At 50.0% G+C, this 26928-nt stretch overlaps 1 protein-coding gene across 1 annotated transcript in view; it reads right to left on the reverse strand.

Moving 5' to 3' along the window:
* LOC115085781 (nicotinate phosphoribosyltransferase-like) overlaps positions 1 to 26928 on the reverse strand; it is a 75924-nt gene that overhangs the window by 47203 nt on the left and 1793 nt on the right. The window contains exons 2-4 of the mRNA XM_029592186.1: positions 4932 to 5059; positions 1826 to 1908; positions 501 to 631 (exon numbers count right to left, since the gene is read on the reverse strand). Of these exons, the coding sequence (XP_029448046.1) occupies positions 501 to 631; positions 1826 to 1908; positions 4932 to 5059 (342 nt within the window). The remainder of the gene's footprint in view (positions 1 to 500; positions 632 to 1825; positions 1909 to 4931; positions 5060 to 26928) is intronic.

Below are 26928 nucleotides of genomic sequence, written 5' to 3' on the forward strand. Positions count from 1 at the left end.
CTGGGAACTTCAGGAAACCGAGCCGCAGGTAACCGGGTAGCTTGGCTCTCCCAGCGGGTGGCTCTGCATTTTGGTCTCTCGCGGTCGCCGACGGTCCTGGCAGCTTTGCATTCTTACATAGGTTTGTCAGCTGTCCTCGCACGCGGGCCCTCCCGAGGATCGCACGGGGACGAAGCAGCACGTCCACAGTCGCACGCTGGCAGAAGAGGCAGTCAGAACGCAGAAAGCAGAGCGGTCGCAGGAGGTTGCCCCCCCCCCCCCCCCCCAAGGAGCCACAGAAGAAACCTCCACTCCCCATTTCAAGATGTGTTTGAATGCGTGAGCCACACCCTTTTGTAGTGCCGCCTTTAAATAATTTCTATATTCCCCCCTGGATTTCAGTGAATAAATTGCATGGAGAGCTCAACAGTGCTCAGGTGAGACCCTCCCCCCCTTCCCCTCACCAACAAGCTCTGGGCTACCCATGAAGCACATGGCCCCCCTCCTCCCCCGTCACTTACCCCCCATGTAACTGTACTTGGATGCGGACAGCCCTCCGTTGGGCCCCTGGGCACGTCTCAGACCCAGTTCCAGCAGCTTCTTATCGGGACCCGCCGCCTGCCGGAACCTGGCAGCATTCGTAGCAACGAGGCTAATACAAAAAAAGAAAAAAAAGTCATTATCATCATCATCTGACAGAAGGAAATCATCCTGCACACGTGAACCCGGGCCTACACACAACAACGGGCGATGCTGGGAGAAACGCCAGAGTCAGAGGACAGGCGAGCACAGCTCAGCCTTTGTGCAAAGAGTAAAAGAGAAGCAACACAACCCGCACCTCTCCCAAGGCTTAGAAAACCCTCCGCATATTAAAAATACCACACATCTGTATTTTACTTTAGAAGAGGAAATATTTTCTGATATTTATTGCCTGCCCAGATAACTTGATTTGGTCTTTTACTGGGGGAAAAGGGATATCAGTGATGGGAAGGGAGGACAGAGAAGGGAAGTGGGGATCTCAAAGTAGACAGATGGACGAGATCTCAGCGCAGGGACAGGAAATGGGTGGATTCATTCTCTCACTCACAACCTCCTTGCCCTCTGGATCCAGTCATTCCCCCTCAGCCCCTCCATGATCCCCTCTTCCCCCCACACCTCATGACAATCCCTCCCCACCCGTGAGGTGAGGGTTAAGGACCCTCAACCTGGGTTCTTAAGAAGTTGTGAAAGGCGCACAAAGGCAGGGGGAAACGTCCAGAACACGGGGGCAGAAATCAGGAGGAAGGTAAGGAAGTGTTTCCACGTGGACGGAGCAGTGGCCACACAGAACGGCCCTCCCAGGGGGAAGCGGTGGAGACGGAGGGATCACCGGAATCCAAGAACGGCTGGAATAACCACGGAGGGCCCCTCAGCAGAAGATAAACGAAGCCAGGGACCAAACAAAGCTGCAGAATTACAACAGGAGGGGGAAAACGGAAAGACCAGATAAGGCCTTGCAATCATAACCTGTTTAGTTTATTCACTTAAAAATATTTCTGTTCCACTGAATGCAACAATTGCTGAAATAGGTAAACCATCGAGATGCACATAAAACTGTGATTAGCATAAATCGGACAGACCAGAAGGACAAACTCAAATTTAAGATACTATAATACTGCGGCTATCTTAAGAACACAACCCGGCTTCTACCACAGAGTCAGGACCTGGTAAACAGGAGCAAAAGCTTGCACAAATAAATATATTTTAGGTTTGTGGGAGGGGGAGACAGTAGAAGGAGCTGGACATGCATTCGAAGAGGGGGAGAAGCCGTTTCCGCCTGTCCCACCCCCCGAGGGCCCTCTCTCACCTGGCATAGTTGACCAAACAGAGCAGGGTCGTCTCCAGCAGCTGCACCACCAGCAGAGGCCCCCGCACCTGCAGCAGCGGCACCTGCAGGCAAAGAGAGAGTTACAGCTCAGGCCGCAAGCTTACAACCCTGAGTCTTCTCTGCTGCCATACACCACGCGCTCTCTCTCGCTGTGGCGAAACAGAGGTCCTGCATGCTCTGGTTTACTGTTCTGCCCCGTGACACGTTTCCCCAGCGAGTTCATTTCCGCTCTGCTGGCCTGCAGGTGTCGTTTCAACACTGCGCTTCAAGCATAGGCTTTGGATGCTGCCTGGACTCAGGAGGATTGAACACCACACACATCCCAGCACCCCCTGAAGAAATATAAGACTGAAACATCCTGCAGTACCAATGGCCAGAAAACCATTACAGGTCAGAAAGGCCATTGCTGAGAAAGCTTATTGTTACGTGTTTTGTGCCCTGATTGGCCCTGGAGACAGAGAGCTCGTCCTGAAGGTTCAGGAACTCTCCAGTCTGGGCTGGGAGTAAGGAGGGAGCAGATCTTTGTGCTGAGGCCCTGTTCAGCACCTGTGGACAGCCTTTTTCCTGACCTGCCCAGGCACTAATAAATAGCGAAAAAAGTGTTAAATTTTGCTGTTCAATCCTTGTTTTATCTGTTCCCGTTTGCACATTAAATCTCGTTTCATTCACTGTTCTTTCTTTTTCTTAATAAACGTATTAGTTTGTTAGTTCCGTCTGTTCTGGACCGATTAACAATCCCAGCATTGTGTGTATTTGGTCTGTGGGTGTTTTTCTAGGAAGGGTGTGAACTTTGGGTTGTGTGCAGTCCCATGTCCAGGGAAACCACCAGGGGATATCTTGTCCAGAGACAAGCAGGAACCCAGCTGGTGGGTGGGAGATTGCCAGTGCAGGAGCACGTGCGCAGGCAGTACTTGGCAGGACCCTCCCAATGGCCACCTTAATAGGTTGTTAGGAGGCATTTCATAAAAACCCCTCCATCCAAGGGGACACACAAAGGCAAAAAGAACTGCCCCTAAGCTTCAAGAACACACAACGCAAAAAGAGAAAGGGAGAGGGCGGGTCCCAGTATTCAGAGTAACAAGCTGGAAACAAGAGACCCGAGTGAAAATCCTGCCTGTGCCATGGACTCGTCCCTGTGTCTCAGGCACCCCCTTGGATAATAAGCTTTCTGAGGCCAGGAACCACTGTACATGCAGATACCTTGCTACGTATTTTCCCATCCCCACCTCTACTCACCTCCAGCCTCCGTTCCAGTCCCAGGTCAAAAGAGATGGGCTGACAGCCAAACGCTAGAAAGAGGCCTCGCTGTTACAGCTCTCCAGCCTGCCACAAACTCCGCAAAGGAATTACTCTGGGAGAGGAGGCCGACTGCTGTTCAGAGCCATCACATACCCACGCTCCCTCCCCTCTTCTGCATTCCCCTACCACCATCACCCCCCCTCCCCCATGCTCCTTTCTGCGCTCACCAAACCACGTTTTCATGGAACTTCAGCTGACAACATAGCCCGACGCACGCAAGTCTCTCCAGCAAACAAATAATACTGGAGCAAGGCCAACAGAGGAGCGATGCCAAGGGGCTCTCCGAGAGCCTCTTCTCGGCAAAGCTGAGATCACAGCAGGAAAGGCTTACACAAGCACCCGGTCTAATCCCTTCTCTTCAGACACCGCAGCACATTTCTGCATCATAAAAACGAGTGCGCAAAATTTCAGCGTTTGATTCTTTATGGAGAGGGGAGCATGGGGTTCCCTAGAAGCGTGTTTTTTCCTGGTAGATGGAGAAACGTCTGCATGGTTCCAACAGTGGTTTAGAGTTCAGGAGAAGTTGTTTCAGGTTTTGCCAAATAAGATAAAATAGCCCAGTTCGGGAGTTTAAAAAGCAGCAGTGAAGTTTGGTCCGTTGGCTAGGAGCACTGTTCTGGAAAACTGGGATACTGACGGAAAGAAGGTTTCTCCACAAGTCTGGGAGCAAGTTCTACTCTGACATCCGCCTTCCCCTCAACCACGGTTGCAACTTAACCCGTTACAAGAAGCTGCATCCTCTCTCCTGCTCGTTGGGTGAATTATTCATTTTCCGACCATCCCTGGCACTGGCAAGGCTGCACGAGTCCGGGTCTACACCTTTCAGCCCTGCCCGATCATCCCCTCCTTTCGGCAAAGGCGGGAGACTTGTCAAAGACCGAAAATGTTGGTGGCTGCATAATGCGAGACCGGGGCGGGTTTAAGCCGGAGGGAGCCCCAATCACATCAGTTTGGGGTGGAAACCAAGGGTCTGTGGCTCCCTACCCAAAACATCTTGACTGCTCTCGCTGGGCTTAGGAGCGTTACAAATGGAGAGGCTCACAGGCACTCACTGGTTCAAGATTGATCTAGAAGCCCACGGGAAGAAAGAGGAAGCTGCTGGGATGAGGGGTGGAGGGGCGGAGCCTGAAAGGAAACCTAAATAAGATCAAAATTTCTATTCAGTTTTTTTCAGGACGGGAACAGAATATGAAAGCTTCTGGATTACAAAAACACACACCATTCATTAATAAATGCGGCAAGGAAAGCAGTTCTGAAGTTTTAGAAATCTCCTATTATCCCCCCCCAAATATCGATAAACGCTTTAGAGCTTGAAACTGCTGAATTAAGCAGTGAGCTTGGAGCAACAAGACGTTAGGCGTGAGCACGTGATACGATTCCTTTCCTCGTGCACTTCATACACCTGGGCTCCCCACTTCGGCTGCGAAGGCTTCTGAATTCCTAACTGAAAGCCTGAATAAAGAGAATTATAAGGCCCAGTATGTCTCTTCTATACAGCTCCATCTCGAGGGAACCGGCTTTTCTCCGATGTTCCAGTCATGGGGTTCACGACCGGTGCACAATTCTCAAAAAAAAAACCCCAAAACCAACCCAACACACATACCCAAGGCTATTAGAGAAAATCTGAGAGACTTCTTAGAAAGCCAGTTTGATGGCAGACAACCCTGGAGAAGATAGGCCGAGAACGCTGCTTCACAGAGCTCCGAGGAAACTGCCAAAAGACGTTTCGTCCTCTTTTCTCAAGCTGAGAGGAAAAACTGGTATTGTGTGAACAAACCATACCTACTCTGGGAAAGACAACGGAGCCCTCGGGGACGGACGACAGCGTGACCTCCGAGGCATCGACAGTTCTCAGGTAGGCAAAGAAGGCCTTGTCCACACTGCTGGGGAGGACGGACTCCAGGTACTCAATATCTGAAAGAAAAGCCAGAGGTTTTGAGTTATGCACCCACTGATCAGCCAGCCTTAAGCAACTGGGGTGAGGTCAAGGTAAGGGTCAGGGGAGGAGCACGCTTCCAGAGCTTTATAAAGGCTATAAACAATTTTTAGTTATTCTAGAATTGACGACACTTTCACAGACGTCCATCTATCTTGTGAAAGCTCAGAAGACGGACATGCCAACAAAGCAAATATAACCATGAAGGCACCCCACCACCACGATAAAACTCCTATTCGGCTCTAGTCTTTTACCAAGAACAGCAGAAATCCTGCTGCAGCCCAACTCTGACCCCCCTACTGATGAAAACAAGTAGCCAAATTGTTTCAGTGGTCTCCACTGGATCTCAAAGGCTACCTACTGATGAGAACTCATGGTGGAATCAGACTCCTTGGCCAACCAGCCACTGAATTTCAGTCACTTGCTGGCATTTGGTGGCCTATGAAAGGCAGTTTTCCTTGGTCAACTTTAAAAGAAAGAAGAGAAGGTGTAAATATGCCACTGAAATTAAGAGAAGATAAAAAAATAATAGTAAGAAAGAGAAAGTGGTTGCCATTTATGGCAAATAGAGAGGCAAATCTGAAGTTATGAATTAGCACCATCCCTACTAAACTAAATGATTTCAAGGCGAGCAAAAAATGTTTCCCCCTGATGACCAGGGATGGACAAATCCTTGGCACCAGGTCGCCACAGCACCTAAAGAAATACATCCTGGAGCCTGGGATGTGTCCAGGCAGAAGGGCAAGAAGAGACTGCGAGACAGCTGCGGAGGGAGGATGGTGGAAGAAAGCAACGGAGTGAGGGCAAGAAGGCTGGAGAGTGGAAGAGGAGAGAGGACTGGTTTTGGAAAGGAGACAGGAAAAAGGAGAAGATGGCAGAAAACAAAAAAAAAAGATGCAGAATAAATTTAAAAAAAAAATCTGGCATTTGATGAGAAGAGGATGAGAGGAGTCAGATGATGATCAACTAGGGAACTCCTGTAATCTACCCTAGAACTGGAATAAGCCCATTATTGCACTGGCACGTCTGAAAAATAGTTTAGGTTTAATTATTTTAAAATTTATAAAGCACTAATCTGAAAAGCTTATTCTCAGCAGACTAAAAAGTTATGAGGTTTAGCATGAAGAAAAGGACAAAAATGTCTCTCCCAAGAGCAGAAAAGCAAGAGCGATGAGTTATAACTATAACAAGGCATCATTAATCTCAAGAACTTAATTAAGAAATTTCCAAATGTTACGACATCTTGATAATGTCAAGTCTGTAAGATTGACAGATTGTGTAAGTGTTACCTATGCAATATGTGACTGGTTATTATCTTTCGCTGACTAACTGGCACGTTTGTTACATTTATTGGTTTTAATAATACAATAAATTACTAATTTAAAAAAAAGAAAAGCAAAGAGAGAGAGAATGCTGAACCAGGAGCGTCCAAAACAGGACAAAACTTCCAGAACTTTGCCACCCAGAAGAGGTAGCAACCTTCCCATGATGAAATAAAGCAAGAACTGGAAACCTGTACTGAAGCAGAGGCAGAATCGGGGTGGAGAAAGAGCTGACAGACACTGGAAGAAAAGAATGCTCAAACTGAGAAGATGGAGGTCCATGAAAACAGAGGGAGGGGAAACAGTCTACCAGAAATCATGAAAGACAGAGAGCCGGTGCACAGACGTGAAGCGGGGCTGCCGGAGGCCCCAGGGACAGAGAGAGCCGGTGCGCAGACGTGAAGCGGGGCTGCCGGAGGCCCCAGGGACAGAGAGAGCCAGTACGCAGACGTGAAGCGGGGCTGCCGGAGGCCCCAGGGACAGAGAGAGCCAGTACGCAGACGTGAAGCGGGGCTGCCGGAGGCCCCAGGGACAGAGAGAGCCAGTACGCAGACGTGAAGCGGGGCTGCCGGAGGCCCCAGGGACAGAGAGAGCCGGTGCGCAGACGTGAAGCGGGGCTGCCGGAGGCCCCAGGGACAGAGAGAGCCGGTGCGCAGACGTGAAGCGGGGCTGCCGGAGGCCCCAGGGACAGAGAGAGCCGGTGCACAGACGTGAAGCGGGGCTGCCGGAGGCCCCAGGGACAGAGAGAGCCGGTGCACAGACGTGAAGCGGGGCTGCCGGAGGCCCCAGGGACAGAGAGAGCCGGTGCACAGACGTGAAGCGGGGCTGCCGGAGGCCCCAGGGACAGAGAGAGCCGGTGCGCAGACGTGAAGCGGGGCTGCCGGAGGCCCCAGGGACAGAGAGAGCCGGTGCGCAGGCGTGAAGCGGGGCTGCCGGAGGCCCCAGGGACAGAGAGAGCCGGTGCGCAGACGTGAAGCGGGGCTGCCGGAGGCCCCAGGGACAGAGAGAGCCGGTGCGCAGACGTGAAGCGGGGCTGCCGGAGGCCCCAGGGACAGAGAGAACGGTGCACAGACGTGAAGCGGGGCTGCCGGAGGCCCCAGGGACAGAGAGAGCCGGTGCACAGACGTGAAGCGGGGCTGCCGGAGGCCCCAGGGACAGAGAGAGCCGGTGCACAGACGTGAAGCGGGGCTGCCGGAGGCCCCAGGGACAGAGAGCCAGTGCGCAGATGTGAAGCGGGGCTGCCGGAGGCCCCAGGGACAGAGAGCCAGTGCGCAGATGTGAAGCGGGGCTGCCGGAGGCCCCAGGGACAGAGAGAGCCGGTGCACAGACGTGAAGCGGGGCTGCCGGAGTCCCCAGGGACAGAGAGAGCCGGTGCACAGACGTGAAGCGGGGCTGCCGGAGTCCCCAGGGACAGAGAGAGCCAGTGCGCAGATGTGAAGCGGGGCTGCCGGAGGCCCCAGGGACAGAGAGAGCCAGTAGAGAGACGTGAAGCGGGGCTGCCGGAGTCCCCAGGGACAGAGAGCCAGTGCGCAGCCGTGAAGCGGGGTTCCCAGAGGCCCTAGTGCTCAGCGTAGTTGAGACACTGCTCAGAATCCAAAGGGCAGTGAACAGGAAGGAAATGGTAAAAATCCTCAAAAATGCTAGCAAGAACATTAAGCTGCACTGACAACATTAGACTCCTAACCATCCCCAGAAAATACAAGAGTAGAGAAATAAAATCGTGCTCTCCTCCCACCCCCCATCTGGCAGTTTCCTCCTGCTCCTTTGGGCTTGCAGCTCAAAACAGAACCAGGGCTGGGATCCTGCACTCTCACCCTTCCTTCCCAGCTATCCAGGGCATTTTCCACTCCCATTTTATATCCCCCTCCCAATTTCTTTCAGTCCAGTAATCGTAGCAACACTCCTTGGCAAAGGACCACACCTCATGGCTCCTTCCAGACCCCTGAAATCACCGGCCCTAAATCCAGCCACTAGGTGGCACTGTTGCACAATGACTGGGATTCCCCCTCCCACCAGCCCGGGGGCTTTCCTGCTGTCCTCCGAGAACACCTGTGACAGGTGAGCAACTCTGTTTTCTCAGAGGAACAAGCAAGATGGCAGTCCTCATAAGTGGGGGGACCCCTCGCTAAAGACTGGGGGGGGGGGGGGGGGGAACCAAAACCAGTGCGAATGGGCACAACATACTTTTTGTTGGCAACAGGCCTCTCTTCCCTTTTCTTATTTCCAGAACAGCCTGGAAGTAAAGCCGGCCCTAGGGGGTGGGAGTGAACTTGGGTTCTATAATCGCAAAGAGATTCCGTAGGACAGATTGGCCAAACCTGCTGTCACATCAGGTTTGGCCAACGAGCACAGCAACGAGATGTGAACGAGTGGCGAGAACGCCAAGATCTCCATGTCCCAGCTTCGCAGATCAATCTCGGGTGAGCCACTGATGCTGCGACAGCTCTTGGCTTATTACGATCACAACTCCTCTTACTACAATCAGAAGCGAACAACTGGCCAAAATCCTCTAAACCTAAAGCTCATCCTGATAAATCTGAGGTGATCTGCTTCTCCAGGATTATTACTCCCTTCCCTCCTCCTATTATGGCTGGCAAACCAATTCAAATTAAAAACGTCATCACTGCCTTGGGTGTTCATACTGATTTAGCTCTTATCTTTTACGCATCACGTGTTATGAAGTTCGTATTTCTTTTTTGCAGTTCATTCGGTGTCTGAAACCTTTTCTCGAGTCTTCCGATCTCAAGATTTTAACACATCTTATATCATCATGACTAGACTATTACAATGCCCGGTTTCATGGATTAACATCTGTTCAATTAAAAAGATTACAAACTGCTCAAAACGCTGCCGCCAAACTTATCTTTGGAAAGAAAAAAAGACGACCAATGTCACTCCTTGACTGTATAAACCACACTGGCTTCCAATATCCTAGACAATTAAGTTTTGTTTTTTTAAATTCTTTTTATTGGGTTTTTCCATAATAAACAATCAACAGTAGGGTGCCCTGTACAGTATTCTTTGCTGAACAAGTGAACACCACATTACACTAAGAGCTGGTAAAGTTTAACATTAACAACTTTAGCCTTGAGTTAGCTATTAATACTGGTACATAGAATCAACAAATACATACATATTCTACTATTTATCCCGCCTCTGCCCATGCTGTCTTCCCCTGACAATTAAGTTCTAAGTAGGGTGCTTGGCTTTTCAACCATTGCGTCAGGGTGCGCCAACATCTCTTTCAACTCTAATCGTCAGTCATTGTCCTGTTCGTTTATTGCGCTTTTCTCAACAGGAATTGCTACTGCTACCCTCTCCTAAAGAAATCGGATTAGAAACTACCAGGACAATCTGTTTATCTTATTTTGCACCATGTCTCTGGAATTCCTTTCCCTTAGATTTTTGTCTAGAAAATGATTATTTTAAGTTCTGGAAGGCTTTAAAGTTTGTTTTTTTTAATTATTATAGAAGCCTTTCCCTCCTGTTAAATTGATCTATTTTTTACGTTATCTTATTTTTTTGTTTTGTTTTTTTATTAAAATTTTTTTATGTATTTTATGGTTTTATGTATTGTATTTGATAGAGTTTTAGATTGTAAGTTAGTGTTCTGAGATCGATTTGGGGCTTTTATTATTGTAATTTCACACTAGATATTTGATTATTTTAATTTTTTTATTGTAGATTGCTTAGATAATTTTTTGTAAATTTTGCAATTGAACAAATATTTGAAAAAAAAAAAATAAAAAATCAAGAGAGCCTTGATATGACCCACCAGGGCAACCTGGGCTTAACAAGAGATGTAATCCGCTAGCCAACTGAATACAGTGTGTCTGGCAACAGCAATCCCCAGCTTATTAGTGTCAAAAAGAAAAAAGCTGGGTGGACATCCTAAGGGCTTCAGTCCACTCCAGGTAAAAGTCCAAGGCTTTCTTGCAGTCCAAACTATGCAGTGCTCGTTCAGGTGGCCTGGGGGAAAGAATTGGAAGGAGTGACAGGTTAAGATGGAACTCAGACACCACCTTGGGGCAGAAGCTTAGGCTGGGTACACAGGACCACCCCATCATGATAAAACTTCGTATAGCTTCGAATAAGGTGAATAAGTTACTGGAGCTTATTGACTGCCGCTAGGAAATATGACCACCCAGGTCAGGTCCTTCATGTTATAGGAGTGCAGTGGCTCAAAGGGAGCTTTCATTAGCCGAGTCGGAACAGCGTTGAGGAACGTACACGGATCTCCGTACAGCCTTTGGCTGTCCAGTTTATGCGGGGCCCGATGGGGGGCTTTATGTGAAGCAGGCCCCGCATTAACCGGACAACCAAAGGCTGTACAGAGTTGGTCTTAAGTCCCGACTCGGATAAACGAAGGTGGAAATCAAGCAGTTTTCGTGTGGAGCAGAAGAAAGGATCCAAAAGGCTTTTTGCTCACACCACAGGGCAAACCTCCTCTATTTTAGTCCATAGGACTTTCTCATGGATTCCCTTCTTGAAGCTAAGAAAACAGGATCCAAAGGCTGCAGAGTCACCCTCTCGACATGCAAAGCAGTGAGAGCCAGAGACCCGACATTTATTTTATTTATAAAAATGTAACTGCTTTCCAATCTTTACAATAAAAATTTCCAAAGCAATGCACATAAATAAAACCAAATAAAATAATAACAAAGCAGAAAATATTCCAATACACTTAACATGTTACATTGTGCCACCCACCTCTTCCATTCCATAAACCACAGGAAATACAATATACCACCATCCTAGACCCTTCCACATACCACAAGAATTAAGGAGACTCCCAATTTTAATTTGGGAAGCTGGGAGTCTCCCTAATCCTTGTGACATTGGGAAGGCACAACCTGCCTTGATCTAGAGCAGTGATGAGATATGGGGGAATTCCCCAGCCTCACTGGTTATCTTCCTGACGGCTCCCTCACGAGTGGGAACCAAACCTGTGTCGGCCAAAAGGCGGCGATGAGCATCACGGTCCCCCGGTCCTCCCTGAGCTTCTACAGTCTTCATAACTAGGGATATCCGAGGATACGCGTAAAGCAGGCCCTAACCAAGGGCAAAAGCGTCCGAGCCTTTCTTGCCTTCTGCCTTTTCCTGGAACAGAACACAAACAGATCTACCACGGGTGTGCCCTGCTTGCAGAATATCTAGTTTGCTATTCCCCAGTCCAGGGACCATCCCCTAAAAAAGACTGCACAATCCCACATCTGGACAATATTCTGACACAGGAAAAATATTCCTGCGCCTTCCTGCTTGCTGATGTAAAACATTGCAAACTTGTCTGACCATCTGTATCAGGACAACTTTGCTGGCCAACCGATCCCTGAAAGCTTTCAGAGCGCACCCAACTGCTCTTTAGCGCCAGGAAGTTTTACTTCCAAGCTGTTGACCCCTTGTTATCCTTCTGCTGGTTCCTTGTTAAATTCATCTCTTTATTCACCAGTCTTTTACTTCAGCTCCTTTCAGACGCTGTTGCTATTTAAATGCACTGTCGCTTCTAATTTTGCTTTGTATCTCCTCTGCTTAATGCCAGTCTTTTTTGGTCTGGTCCTCCTATTTCTTATGCTTAAAAATGTTCTTTTTCTCATTTATTTTTAGACTATTAAAGTGCTTTTGATGTACGCTGGTCCCTCCCGATGCAGCCTTGGTGAAACACGATCCCGGGTCGGGGGACAGATATATTCGCCTACTGACCCTGCTTTGAAATAAATCTCTTGCGATTATACACAATTACTGACTCGTCTGCTTACCAGACCTCCAGTAAATTTATCTCACAGCACACCTATGCTCCTGGATTTCCGAGGGTGCTTTGCGCATCTTTCCATGATATTTGTGGTAGGATGCCAAGGACCCACATGTCCGATGTTACACTAGGATAACTGTTTCCATAAAACCTCAGCCTGCCTCGGACAGGAAGGTCCTCCAGCACGGGTATTGGGATACAAGCTATGCTCTCTGTGATCCAGAGAACACTTCATCCCAGGGGTGCAGGCTGTGGCTTAGGGGATGTCTGCTGACTCGGGCAGGCACAAGGGTCCTTTTGTGCACGATTGAGGAGACAGAAGATAACGCCTCTTCAGCTACAAGTGTCTCCTAGGCCCCATGCTCAGGAACCTCCTGTCGATTCCTCCCCAGATCTCTATCCCCATGAATAATCTGAATCACAGTCCAACTGGTGCATCGATGGTGAAGACTCAAGATGATACCTGTTCCTTGAGATGCAGGAGTTGAGGATGCTTCCAAGAGGGAAGCATCCTCAACTCCTGCATCTCAAGGAAGTTTCCTCTCCTGCTGGACTGGAGATTACCATTAGGGCAGCCACTAGTGACACAGATTCTCCAACGGAAAGAGTCATCGGCCCTGGTGCATGGCTGCTGGGCAGCTGCAAGGAATCAAGCAGTGGCTGGGCCTCAGCCTTCATTAGCCCCGATTCCCTCCATGCCAGAGCAGATGCTCTGCATCACCTTGTCCAAGGCCTTCTGGATCTTTCTGTCCAGCTCATCCTCAAAGACTGCGGATGCCAACACTGACCGGGAAGCAGGAGAGGTGGCCAAATATTCCTGGGAAGCCAGAGGCGCATTTATGGCTGACACCTGGACCTCTGGAAACTTATGCAGTTCCCTGGATGGCATAGAGGATGAGCTCTCCTCTCCACAAGAAAGCTTCAGGGGATTACGGCCACTGCCAGAATGTCCCTGATTCCGACATCATGCACTGATGAAGACCAATGCAGACGCTTCTTACCTTTGCTTCATGACACGACTGAGGTGGAACCTGTCACAGTCTTTGAAAAGGAGGAGGTAGGAGACAGACAAAGGAGGAGGTAGGAGACAGACAATCTTCATAATCCTTCCCGATACTCTATGTCGAGGGAGTACGATGCCCCTTCAATGTCAATGCAATGGCAGTGTCCAACGTAGCTCCTTGGTCTGTCGAGGCCTCCATTGCAGATTCCGACAGGCCAGTTTCTCCGTGCCAGAAGTGCTTTTTTTCAACCAGGGATGTCCCTTTGGGGGTCATGATCATGCACCGGCAACACTTTTAGACATCATGCAATGCCTCCGGGCACTGGATACATCTATCATAGGGATCCGCGAGAGACATAACACTGTCGCACCAGGAGCGTCATTGCTTATCCACGATCAGACGAAAAACAGGAGACGTGAAACTGAACAACTAGATGACCATGAGCAGTCGCTGCTCATCAGTGCATCGGGAAGGAAAACTTTTTGTGCTGAAAAAAAAAAAAAAAAGAGAGAGAGAGCTGAAGCAGGAGTGAGAGGCTCCCCGGGAGAAGCTGAAGGGGCCCCTGTGCGGACAGGTGGCCCGCTGAGCATCAGCGCTGAGGCACAGTCATAGAGCTAGCAACTCTGACCTACAGGTTCCGGCCCAAGCTTCATCAGATGACGTCACACATGTGAGGGCTGACATTCTGCTTGTCCCTGGAGATAACTAATAACTAGAACAAAAAATCTTTAAGTGTTCCAGGGATTTCACTCCAATATGGCATGAAATAGACACATTTTTCCAAAATTTAAAAAAAAAACCACCCCAGATCAAATGATCAGACACAAATATTAAATACTCCTAGTTTTATTCTGGAAATAAATCAGAGCTAGCCCCAGAATTCTGAAAGATGTCCGATCAGCACATTTGCAGGAATCGCTCTCAATGGTGGTGTAGCCAGGAGCGATTTTTTTTTTTGGCAGGACCCAATGTTACTTTACATGGTTGGCTGCCAGGCATATTGGCCTGAGCCGTGCTAGCTGTACTCTTATTGATAAAATAATGCCTTGAGACTGCACCTGTTAACTGATTTCTAAGTAAACAGACTGCATCAGCTGCCATGCATCATGGATGACATGTTAAAATATTTTAAACTCAAGGACTTCAAGCACTTAACCAAAGCCAAACCACAGAAACATTTCAATTCTAATTAAAGATGCCTCAAGAGTCAGTACACCAAGGCCCTTTCCTTCAGGCCAGCAGCAGCAGAAGAGACCCCCAAGCGCAGGGCTCGCCAGCCATGCAGGCAATCACAGCTCCTGCCACGAGCCTCGCACGTCACGGGTCCGCCTTGCTCACAGGAAGCCTGTGCGGGAGGAGGCAGAGGCTGCTGCAGGGCCTTCGAGTACTACAAACGCTGGCCTCTGGGTCCTGTGTTGAGTTCCTCTCTTGCTAGTGTCTACTGCAGATCTCCACTACCCATGGACTGGCTAGTACTGGAAAACTGGTTCTTACCTGCTAATTTTCGTTCCTGTAATACCGCGGATCAGTCAAGACCAGTGGGTTGTGCGTTCCTACCAGCAGATGGAGTCAGAGAACAAAAACTTTGGGCACTGCTACATAACCGAGAGTGCCACCTGCAGTGCCTCAGTAATGGCCTGTACCCAAGCCCAAAACAACTAACCTTACTAAAGGGCGAAGAGGGTTGGAACCCAAAATGAAACAGCCAATCCCTCACACATAACAGAGAAAAAAACCACTAGACCAACTCGGAACCTGCTCCCTCAAGAGTGTCTGTGATAGAACCAAATTGTTTCTTCTTGAAAATATCACTTCTCAAGGTAGTCTTTCGGAATCTAAAAAGGGGGTGGGCCTCTGGACTGATCTGTGATATTACAGGAATGAAAATTAGCAGGTAAGAACCAATTTTCCTTTCCTGAACACATCCAGATCAGTCGAGACCAGTGGGATATACCCAAGCCACACTATACTGGGCGGGAACCCGAAAGACCTGTGCGCAGAACACCCTCACTGAAGGATGGCTCATCGTGTGCCCTAACATCCAAACGATAACGCTTGGTGAAAGTGTGAAGGGAGGACCAAACCGCCACTCTGCAGATTTCGTGCAGTGACAGAAGCTGACACTCAGCCCAGGAAGTAGCCTTGGCCCTAGTGGAATGAGCTCTCAGACCCACGGGCACATGACGCTCTCAGGTAACATAGGCCGAAAAGATAGCCTCCTTAATCCAATGCAAAATTGTCACCTTGGAAGCCTTGTCACCCTTCTTAGGGCCCCCGAACAAGACAAACAGATGGGGTGACCACCGGAAGTCATTGGTAACCTCCAAATAGCGCAAAAGAGTGCGACGCACATCCAGAAGATGAAGCTCTTTTTCCTGAGGGGAATCCCTGGACCACTGCGGAAATCCTGGCAGATCCACTGCCTGATTGACATGAAAGGCAGACACCACCTTGGGAATGAAAGAAGGAACCATGGGCAGCGAAACTCTATCATCATAAATCCTAAGGAAGGGGTCCCAACATGACAAAGCCTGTAACGCTGAAATCTGTCGTGCAGAACAAATAGCTACCAGGAAAACGGTCTTTAAGGTCAAATCCTTAATTGGAGCCCTGCGTTAAGGCTCAAAGGGGGCTCCACAAAGCACCCGAAGCACCAGGTTCAAACTCCAATCCAGACATAACGGATTACGGGAGGACGTAAATGTTTGACTCCCTTGAGGAACCGTGAAATATCCGGGTGCACTGCCAGCGAGCGACCGACCGTGAAACCTGCCCCTTAAGGCACCTAAGGCTGCTACCTGAACCCGAAGGGAGTTGAAAGCCAAAACCTTAGCAAAGCCCTATTGAAGGAAGTCCAACACCTGGGAAATCTCCGTTGACAAAGGATCCAAGGAGCGCTGGCGGCACCATGCCTCAAACAACTTTCAGATCCTAACATAGGCCACAGAAGTAGACGGTCGATGCGCCTGAAGAAGCGTGGAAATGACCTGCTCTGCATATCCCCTCAATCACAATCATCGCCTCTCAAAAGCCAAGCCGCGAGAGAGAAGTGATCCTCCCGATCTGAAAATATGGGCCCCTGATGGAGTAGATGTGGGAGATGAGCCAGCTGCAAGGGACCTTCCAGCGCTATTTGCACCAGGTCTGCAAACCATGGACAACACGGCCACTCCGGAGCCACCAGCATTACGCTGCCTGGATGTTGCTGTATGCGGCAGAGAAGCCAATCGATGAGAGGCCAAGGGGGAAAGGCATAGAGAAGAATACCCATGGGCCACGGACACACTAGGGTGTCTAAGCCTACCGAGCCTATCTCTCGATGACGACTGAAAAAGCGTTCTGTCTTGGCCCGAGTTGTCATGAGATCCAACCGAGGCACGCCCCACCTGGCGCAAATGAGGTTCCAAGCTTCGGGAGCTAACTCCCACTCCCCCGGATTGAGCTGTTGCCTGCTGAGGAAGTCTGCCTGAACATTTTCCACTCCTGCGACATGTGGCACGGCAATTCCTTTGAGATGGCGCTCCGCCCAAACAAACAACAGCCTTGCTTCCAGCGCCACCACAAGACTCCGTGTCCCGCCTTGCCGGTTGATGTAAGCTACCGTTGTGTTGTCTGAGAACACTCGAACCATTCTGTTCTCGACCAGGAGCAGAAATGTTCACAGAGCCAGTCGAACAGCCCTCGTTTCAAGGTGGTCGATGGACCAGGATCTCTCCGTTGGGGACCAAAGACCTTGAGCAGATTTGTTTAGGAAAACTGCTCCCCAGCCCGACAGACTGGCATCTGTGGAGATAACCACCCAATTCGGCGGATCCAAATCCACTCCCTGTACCAGGTTGCTGTGTAAAAGCCACCACAACAGACTGGCTCTGGAAGTAGAGACAACGGTACATGGAACTGTTCCAACACCGGGCTCCACCTAGATAAAAGCGCACGCTGTAACGGACACAAATGAGCGAACGCCCAGGGGACCAAATCCAAGGTGGAGGCCATGGATCCCAGGACTTGTAAGTAATGCCAAACCATTAGAATCTTTCTCTGAAGGAGGGCCTTGACTTGATCGTGCAACTTCGTTACACGGTCCGATGCCAGAGAAACCTTGCCTTGGCAGGTATCGAAGAGCGCTCCTAAGTAAACCAGCGACTGCATGGGCTCCAAGTGACTTTTCTGGACATTTATGACCCAGCCGAGCGACTGCAAGGTGAGCATCACCCTCTGGACCGATCTTACGCAGTCCTCCTGTGACTTCGCTCGAATCAGCAGTCATCCAGATACGGGTGAATTAGGACTCACTCCTTACGCAGGAATGCCGCCACGACCACCATGACCTTGGTGAAGGTACATGGGGCTGTTGCCAGGCTGAAAGGAAGAGCTTGAAACTGGAAATGTTGACCCATCACTTTGAAACGGAGGAGCCGCTGGTGATCCTGGCAAATCAGGATGTGAAGATACGCCTCAGTGAGGTCTAAGGACGTGAGAAACTCCCCTTTGTGTACAGTGGCCACCATAGTCCTCAAGGTCTCCATTCGAAAACGGGGACTCACAGATACTGGTTCACCTTTTGCAAATCCAGAATGGGACGAAAGGTGCCCTCTTTCTTGGGAACCACAAAGTACACCAAATACAGTCCCTTGCCCTGCTCCGCAAGGGGGACCGGAACAATGGCCCGGAGATTGAGAAGCCATTGTAGGGTCCCCTGTACTGCCTCTCGCTTGGCCCACGAAGCAACGCAAGACTCCACAAAGGCCTCCCGCACCGGGTGCGAAAACTCAAGAGCGTAACCATCCCAGACCACTTCCAAGATCATCTTTTCCCGCTCCGCGTAGAAGCTCGACAATCTGCCTCCGACAGTTTCCATGACGGAATGGGTGCCTCTGGCTTCATTGGGAAGGTTTTCCACATCCAGCACCCTGACCCATGGACTCTCTGCCTGGGCCTCGACCTCCACGAATGGGCTGCTGATGCCCCGAGACCGGCCTGGGCCCCGAAGGAGCTGAAGACCTACCAGAGCGAAATCTCCGAGAATCCCAAAACGAGCTTGAGGGGAAAAAAACCTTCCCAGGTTACCTATCCTCCGGAAGTCGGTTGCCTTTGGACTCCCCAAGTAAATTTTACCAGTTGGTCCAGATCCTCTCCGAAGAGAGGCTTGCCCTTAAAGGGGAGGTTACAGAGTTCAGACTTGGAAGACAAATCTGCTGACCAATTCCGCAACCAGAGGAGTCTACGAGCCGTGACAGCGGACACCATACTACACGCCAAGGTCCGAACCAAGTCATACATCTCTCGTCTGTGAGATAGGCAACACCTACCTCCAATCGTGCGGCTTGCAAGGGCCTCACGTCGGCGGCACTCGGAGCTGCGGACGCCTCCTGGACCCAACAAAGATAGGCTCTCTGCATGAGGCTGGCACAAATCTTCACCCTGAGACTCAGCAAGGAGACCTCGAAGACTCGGTTAAGGTGTATCTCTAGCTTGCGGTCCTGTATGTCCTTCAGTACAGCAGCCCCGGCCACAGGAATGGTGGTCTTCGTCACGGCAGACACTGCCATGTCCACCTTAGGTTCCTTCAGAAGACCTAAAACATCGTTATAGCTCTAACCACTTTCAAACCAGCATCTGGCGAGTCCCACTCCCGGGTCACCAGCTTGCGGATCTTCTTAGGCAATGGGAATGAAGTCGTCTGTCCCCGAATCCCATCCAGGACCGGATTAACTCCTTCGCTGTCGGACTCCTCCTGCGAAATCTTGATCCCCAGGACCTCCAAGATCTGGGGAATGAGGGGCCGGAGCTCCTCCCACTTAAATAAGTGCACCACGCTGGGATCATCACTCTCCGAGGATGGGAGGTCGTCTGGGTCCGGGTCGTCCTGGTTCCCATCACCCATATCATGGGTGAGTCCTGGATCTTGATTTAATCCGGAGCCCGAGGGATCCCCAAGCGGGACCGGCAAGCTATCCTCGACTCTGGCCCCCTGTCGAGCCCCTGAAGGTTGTTGGAGGTCCAGGGGCCCCGTGGATATCCACTTAGGTGGAGGCTCTGCCAAAACATCTGGCCATGCTGCTCTCTTCAGGATCACTTGTTTCCTAGCTAGGAACACCTGGTGCAGCAGCAGCACAAACTCAGGACAGTACTCCCCTGCGTCGGCACCACCCTCAGTAGGAGGGTCCGGTAGCCCAGGGACATCCCCAAAGGTGGAAATCTGCTCCACCGGGGATAGAATGGGAGGGGCATCCTCCTCCCGCAACACCCGCTGCGAGCCACCCTCCCCCGCTGAGGAGGACCTTGGCCTGGAGGAACGGAGCCTGATGTCTCCCCCGAGGAAGTTCCCTCCTGCCCTGTGGAGCAGGTCGAACAGAGGGAACTAGCATCTAGGGCCTGCCCCGGCGTGCCACACGCGCTGCAGGTCCCCAGTTTGGGTCGGGGTGCCATACACAGAACCGAGCAGCCACACGGTCCAGCAATTTAAAAAAAAAAAAAAAAAATCAATCAAACCAGGAAGCCTTCACACGGATGTAGGAGCTAAAAATATAAAACTTCCTGCAGGCGCGAAAACGGCTCTGAGGAGAACTGCCGGCATGAAAAAATGCGGCTTAGCACGCGCGCAAAGGCTTTCCCCTCCGGCGACCTACCCGGAGCCCCGGGCCGTTGTGGAGACCCGCGGGGGTCGAGCTCCCCACTCCAACTGGCCTGCCGACGAAACGGCACGGCCCGTCCCCAAAACAAACTCCTCCTACCTTGAAAAGGTCGGAGGCCTGAGGGAAGGAGTGAGGGGAGCCCTCCTCACTGGTCGAGGGAACCAGGAACCCCTGGCTATCGAAGCCCCTGGACCGTTGCGGGCGAGACTCAGGCAGGGGTGTCCAAGCCCCCGGTCGCCCAGCTTCAACTGAGGGATGGCCCACGAAGGTGCCCAACACCTCAGGAAGCTAGTCAGCTAACCACTAACTAGCCTAACCGGGGGAGGGGGGGGGGGAGGGAACAAACAACAAAACTTTCCCTCATATTTATTTATTTTTTTAAACTGACAGACTGCAGGTTTGCATCTCTACCATCTGCTGGAGTCAGAGAAATACTGAGGCACTGCAGGTGGCACTCTCGGTTATGTAGCAGTGCCTCAAAGCTTTTGCTCTCCGACTCCATCTGCTGGTAGGAATGCACAACCCGCTGGTCTGGACTGATCTGGGTATGTCCAGGAACTCGTTTTAACACAGGGACAGCATAGGACGCCCCCAACCCAATAACAGCCCAGAGCCTGAGGAAAAGAAAAAAAAAAAAATCCAGCCCAGCCACAGTTAATCTGGAAACATTTGATGTCCTGTTTTTTTTTTTCCAGAATGGTAACAGTAGATTTAAATCAAAACAGTAACAATAATATTGGATCTCTTGCTCTCTTACAATCATAATTGAATCAAAGTTACAATCACGGCAGCATTACAAGATATCCATTTTTTTTCTGATTGCTTCCAGTACAAAGAATACAAGGGTGGCTTTGTACAGAAAGAGGTTAAAAGCGAGGCACATTGTGCACAGTTAGTTGAGATAAAGTATAAAAGTGCAATGAAGGGTCTGCTGCAGAGACGCATTAACAGTAAGGCTGGCACCCCATGCCGACCGATTAAGAATCGCGAATACGCAAGCCCGGCGGCGTCACCGAAGGCTCCGTTAGCCGCTGGTAAAACAGAGGGTTCTCTGCCGAGATATCTAGGAGGAAGGCCTAGTCCAACAGCCAAGCCATAGTTTTTGGTTCCTCCCCCCGGAAAGTGAGGTGCAGCAAGGTTCAGGCGCAGGTTCCAAATTTTGGGCGGGCGCAGCAGCTGAAAGCGCACAGAGTCTCGTACAAGACAACCTGGCAGAAGCCAGAGGGCGGCCATTTGGGAAGATCGGGAACAAGGCAGAGGGGGTGACAAGATAAAAGGGACAGAGAGAGAGAGAGAAGCAGGGTTCAGAATCACTCTCGTTCTCACCACCCCCCATCCTGTCCCCAATAGTCTCTCTCTCAAACCACCTCTCTCCCCCCCGAGTTAAGCTTCTATAGATCTCCCCCGGCTCCCTTCTGTTTGCGGTGCCGCCTGACCATTCACCCCCTCGCAGACACTGGTGCCACCCTCCAGTTCTTCAGCACTGGCCCGGAGCAGCCCACACGGGTCCCTGCTGCTGCAGCTCCAGGCTCCCTAAAACCGAATGGACCCAACGCCCACGTGGGAGCGGAGCGTGGCCGGCATACGTGGGAGCGGAGCGTGGCCGGCATACGTGGGAGCGGAGCGTGGCCGGAATTCTACAACTCTCCATAAAGGGAGAGGCTCCACTATAATTTTGCTCCAATTCTTATAATTCCCCCCAAAAAAAGAAGATCACAATTTGACAGCGACAGAATCACACCTACCGATATCATTAATCACGATTTAAAAAATACTGGAAAAAAAAATTCTAACTGAAGGCAATTAGCCCCGATATTTTGCATAAAGGCCTGACGGACATGCAATAGCTCAGGGACAGGCAACTCTGTTCCTGCAGCACAAGCTACTACTATTACCATTTCTAGAGCACTCCCCGATGTGTACATAGGAGATTGTAAGCTCCACAGAGCAGGCACTACACCTGGCTGAGCTGCAGAGACCGGATACAATTTTAGTAATCACGTGTTACGACTGTCGCTGCCCGACGTCTCCACGTCGGGCAGACGTCCCGCGGTTGATGAACGTCTGGCTGCCGCGGCGCCTCCTGCCGTCCTCTCCGGCGTCCCCGGTCCGGCTTGGGCGCTGCATCCCGCCATGTTGTTCAGCTGCCATAGGGCGCACGTGCGCCGTGCAGCCCTGCTTCTTATGCTTTCTTTGGCGCGAACCTCAGGGGCGACGTCACGCATCCCAGATACAAAAGCCTGCTCTGTTTGCTAGCTAATCGAGTTAGAAACAGGTATTCGTACTGGTGAACTCCTTACGGATGGGATTCGCTCTCCATACCTAGCTACTCTGCCTCTCCACTATTGGACTTACTCTATCCAGGGTACCCGCTCCTCAGGGGCCTCTCTCTCTGTCTTTCAGGTCGCTGACTGGAACCGGTACTCGCTCCTCGAGAGCCCATGTTCCCGGACTCGCTGCCTGAGCTTCACTTCTGCCTGGAAGATACCGCTGCCTACACCATCAGTGAGTTACCATCTACTTCTCTCAGAGCTGTTCCCTGGAACCAGGTACTCGCTCCTCGAGGGCCCATGTTCCTGGACTCGCTGCCTGAGCTTCACTTCTGCCTGGAAGATACCGCTGCCTACACCATCAGTGAGTTACCATCTACTTCTCTCAGAGCTGTTCCCTGGAACCAGGTACTCGCTCCTCGAGGGCCCATGTTCCCGGACTCGCTGCCTGAGCTTCACTTCTGCCTGGAAGATACCGCTGCCTACACCATCAGTGAGTTACCATCTACTTCTCTCAGAGCTGTTCCCTGGAACCAGGTACTCGCTCCTCGGGGGCCCATGTTCCCGGACTCGCTGCCTGAGCTTCACTTCTGCCTGGAAGATACCGCTGCCTACACCATCAGTGAGTTACCATCTACTTCTCTCAGAGCTGTTCCCTGGAACCAGGTACTCGCTCCTCGGGGGCCCATGTTCCCGGACTCGCTGCCTGAGCTTCACTTCTGCCTGGAAGATACCGCTGCCTACACCATCAGTGAGTTACCATCTACTTCTCTCAGAGCTGTTCCCTGGAACCAGGTACTCGCTCCTCGAGGGCCTGCCTCTACTCCAGCTCCTGTGTTTCCTACCGAGAGAAACCGCTGTGTGAGTACTCAACCAACGAGGCTCTATACCTGAACCCTGTGTATGCTCCACTGTACTCACTATCTCAGTTTCTCTTCACTACAGCACAGCTATTGAGGGATCGCTGTTCCAGAGCCCCGAGGGACTACAAGCCCAGCCGGGCTTCATCTCAGCTCACTACTGCCACCTCTGGTGGCTTCTCAACTCTGTCTAATAAAAGATATAATCTGTGTTGTGTGTCCTAAAGCTGAGCCTGACCTGTGGACCCTCACGGGACTCCCCCCCCCCCCCCCGGGGGCATGGTCAACAGCCACAGCGCCCAAGGGTCCACCCAAAACCTTACAACAATAACACCACGTAAGTGTTACAGCAAAACGTGAGAGAGTCAAGATCAGGAAGATTCAGGGGGCTTGGATCTAAAAGCCGTCTCAAAGAGGAAGGTCTAAGTGAGACCTGAACATGGCTAAGGATGGAGCAAGACGCACCAGAGGACAAATAAAACACCACCACAAAAGTGGCAAGGCCAGTGTTAAGTTGCTTGCAACATCAACTCGACCTAACTGGCGTAATCTGCTGCCTGTGGCTGTGAGCATCACCAAACTTCTTCATCTGTCTCTTTAAGCCCGTTCAGTCTGAAGGCGCGCACCCCGCGACCGTCCACCGCCGTGCCGCAAAGCACAAGCTGCTGCGTCGCCACCTCCGCGGCCAGGATACCGCGCTCGCTGGTCCCCTGCTGATGCGGCTTCTCCTCCCCCTCCCCTGCACGGGCTGACGGCATTTTCAAGCCCGCACGGAAAGCTAACAGCAGAGCCGACTGCAGCACTAAGCGGCCATCCAGAAAGAACATGTGGGCGGTATGGCCTCCTTATCGGCACGGCCCGGAAAAGGAAGCGGGACGGGCCTGCGCGGGAGCAGTGGGAACCAAATTAGAAGAGGCACAAAGTCAGCCCCCGCGAGAAAGAGAACAAATCCCGTCGGCCCCAGGTGCTGGAGTACAGGCTGCGTTTCCAGGAGGAGAGAAACAGGGTGTGTGTGTGTGCCTGTGTGAGACAGAGAGCCTGTGTGTTGGCATGCCTATATGAGAGTGAGAGACTGCCCGAGTGCGTCTGTGTGAGACCGCCCGAGTGCGTCTGTGTGAGACCGAGCACACAGGTGAGAGACCGCCCGAGTGCGTCTGTGTGAGACCGAGCACACAGGTGAGAGACCGCCCGAGTGCGTCTGTGTGAGACCGAGCACACAGGTGAGAGACCGCCCGAGTGCGTCTGTGTGAGACCGAGCACACAGGTGAGAGACCGCCCGAGTGCTTCTGTGTGAGACCGAGCACACAGGTGAGAGACCGCCCGAGTGCGTCTGTGTGAGACCGAGCACACAGGTGAGAGACTGCCCGAGTGCGTCTGTGTGAGACCGAGCACACGAGTGAGAGAGTGTTGACATGCCTATGTGAGAGTGAAACAGCTTGTGTGTGTGTGTGAGACTGAGAGACAGCCTGTTTATTTCTTTTATATACCACCAATTGTACAATATATAAAATACAAATCAGAATACAATATGAACAACCCAAATAGTACAATACAATAAAATAAAACATAATAAAAGAATAAAATTAAGTAAAATAACATTAGAAGAGTAAAATAAAATAATAGTATTCGGGCCTGAAATAAAATTTGTTAAAAGGCGCGTCTGTCTGCTACAAAGTGCTTGACCATAGTTTACAAACATCGTAGGCTTTTTTTTTTTAAATAGACAGGTTTTAAGCTTTTTCTTAAACATTACAAGGTCTTTCTGAAGCCTGTGCTCACCAGGTAATGAGTTCCAGAATTTAGGGCCTGCAACGGAGATTGCTCTCTCTCAGACTTCAGATAAATGTGCTGCCTTTATGGAAGGTACTGTATGTAATCCTTTATTTGCATACCTGAGGTTCCTTTCTGGTGTATGCAGGTGGAGAGAGGCGTTTAACCATTCAGTTCTGTCACAGTTTAATGATTTGTGTATTAAACATAGAATTTTATAGTCAATTCTGTATTTAATAGGGAGCCAGTGCAGGTCTATCAAGGTGGGAGTGATGTGATTGTAGAGGTCTTAAACAATTTGCAGGTAAACCAAAAAAGAGGGCATTACAGCAGTTGATAGTAGCAAAATGTAAGGATTGTAAAATCGTTCTAACATCATTGAATTCTAATAAGGGTTTAAGGCTTTTTAATACATGCAGTTTGTGATAACCATCCCTAATTTTCCACTTGATGTCAGTTTTCATTTTAAATTCATGCTCAATGATAATTCCTAGATCACGGACCTGGTTTGCTGAGTCAATCTCCACGAAATCTGTTTTGAACTGGAAAATTCTTTCAAGGTTCGGTTTTCTATTCAGTAAAATCCTTTCATTTGTTTTGGTGATTTAAAATCAGCCTCATGTGTAATAGCAATTGTCTTACTGATGACAAGTAAACTTCTACTGTTCTCAATGTATCTTCAACGGATTCCTTGATAGGAATTAAAAGCTGTACATCGTCAGCATATATAAAATGAATCATACCTAGTCCAGACAACAATTTACAGAGAGGCAGTAAATAAATATTAAAAAGTTTTGTTGAGAAGGCTGATCCTTGCGGAATTCTGGAGTCAATATTGGGTTTTTCCAGATAGACAAGTATAGGAATGATCTGAAAGGAAGGACTTAAACCAAAACATGTGTGTCTGTCTGTGTGAAACTGAGCACGAGTGAGAGACAGCCTGTGTGAGACTGAGCATGAGTGTGAGAGAGCGCCTGGGGGTGTGTTTACTTGTGCGAGGCTGAGCTTGTGAAAGCAAGAGACAGCTTGTGTGTGCGCGCCTGTGTGAGACTGTGAACATAAGAGAGAGAAAGCCTGTGTATTTGCCTGTTTGAGCATGAGTGAGAGACTGCCTGTGTGTGCGTGCCTGTGTGAGGCTAAGCATGTGAAAGTGAGACAGCCTGAGTGCATATGTGTTTGTGTGTAGGTGCACAAGACTGAGCAAGAGCGAGTAAGAGACAGCCTGTGTGTTTGAGTGAGTGAGTGAGAGTGTTCGTGCATATGTGAAAGAAGAAAGTTTGAGCAACAACTCCCCTCTTGCTAATCCAAGACAATCTCAGGGCACCATGAAACCAAAAGTTCCCAGTTATGGAAGACCAACCGAGGTTGCTATGACTGCAGATAAATGTGCTGCCTTCATGGAAGGTACTGTATGTAATCCTTTATTTGCAGACCTGAGGTTCCTTTCTGGTGTATGCAGGTGGAGAGAGGCGTTTAAGCATTCAGTTCTGTCACAGTTTAATGATTTGTGTATTAAACACAGAATTTTATAGTCAATTCTGTATTTAATAGGGAGCCAGTGTAGGTCTATCAAGGTGGGAGTGATGTGATCCTATCTCTTTCCTCCAATCAAGACTCTAGCAGCTAATTATTAGAGGCTTGTGTTTGCTGTTTTGAAATTTTTTATTGGTGTATGGCACATTTTTATTTGTTTTTAAACTGTTGGATGTTATTCTGTTCTTCAACTATTAAGAAATATGTATTTTTTATTAGTATGATTTTATTACTATTTTTTTTTTATTTATGAGGAATGGTGATTGTTTTCCTATTGTTATACAGTTGTGGTTTCCAGTTCAGTTTTTGTCTGCATAATTCTATTCATACTTACAGTTTGCTCTTTTTATTCTGTATTTGGTGAGGGTCTGTCTGTTTTCTGTATGTACGAGAAAGGTGAGGAATCCTACCAGTGTGTAGTTTCTGTGTAGGGATCTATAGCAGCCCTGCTTGTTCTATTTTCCTAATATGAGGTGTATTGGTTTTTGAAAGCCTGGTGTAATATTCTACCTTTTCCCTAGCGTCTCCTTATTAGCGGAAGCTGCGGCTGTCAGCGGGTCTGACAACAGAAGCTTAACTTTACCGGTGTCAGTTGTCAAACCTGCTGACAGCCACAGGTTCGGAAAATGGACACCAGCAAAATTGAGCGTCAGTCTTCCAACTTGCGGGCTGGCGGACAGCTTTTTAAATTTTTTTTTAATGTT

This window comes from Rhinatrema bivittatum, chromosome 2 (assembly GCF_901001135.1).
Source record: "Rhinatrema bivittatum chromosome 2, aRhiBiv1.1, whole genome shotgun sequence".
In the NCBI taxonomy this organism is placed as follows: Eukaryota; Metazoa; Chordata; class Amphibia; order Gymnophiona; family Rhinatrematidae; genus Rhinatrema; species Rhinatrema bivittatum.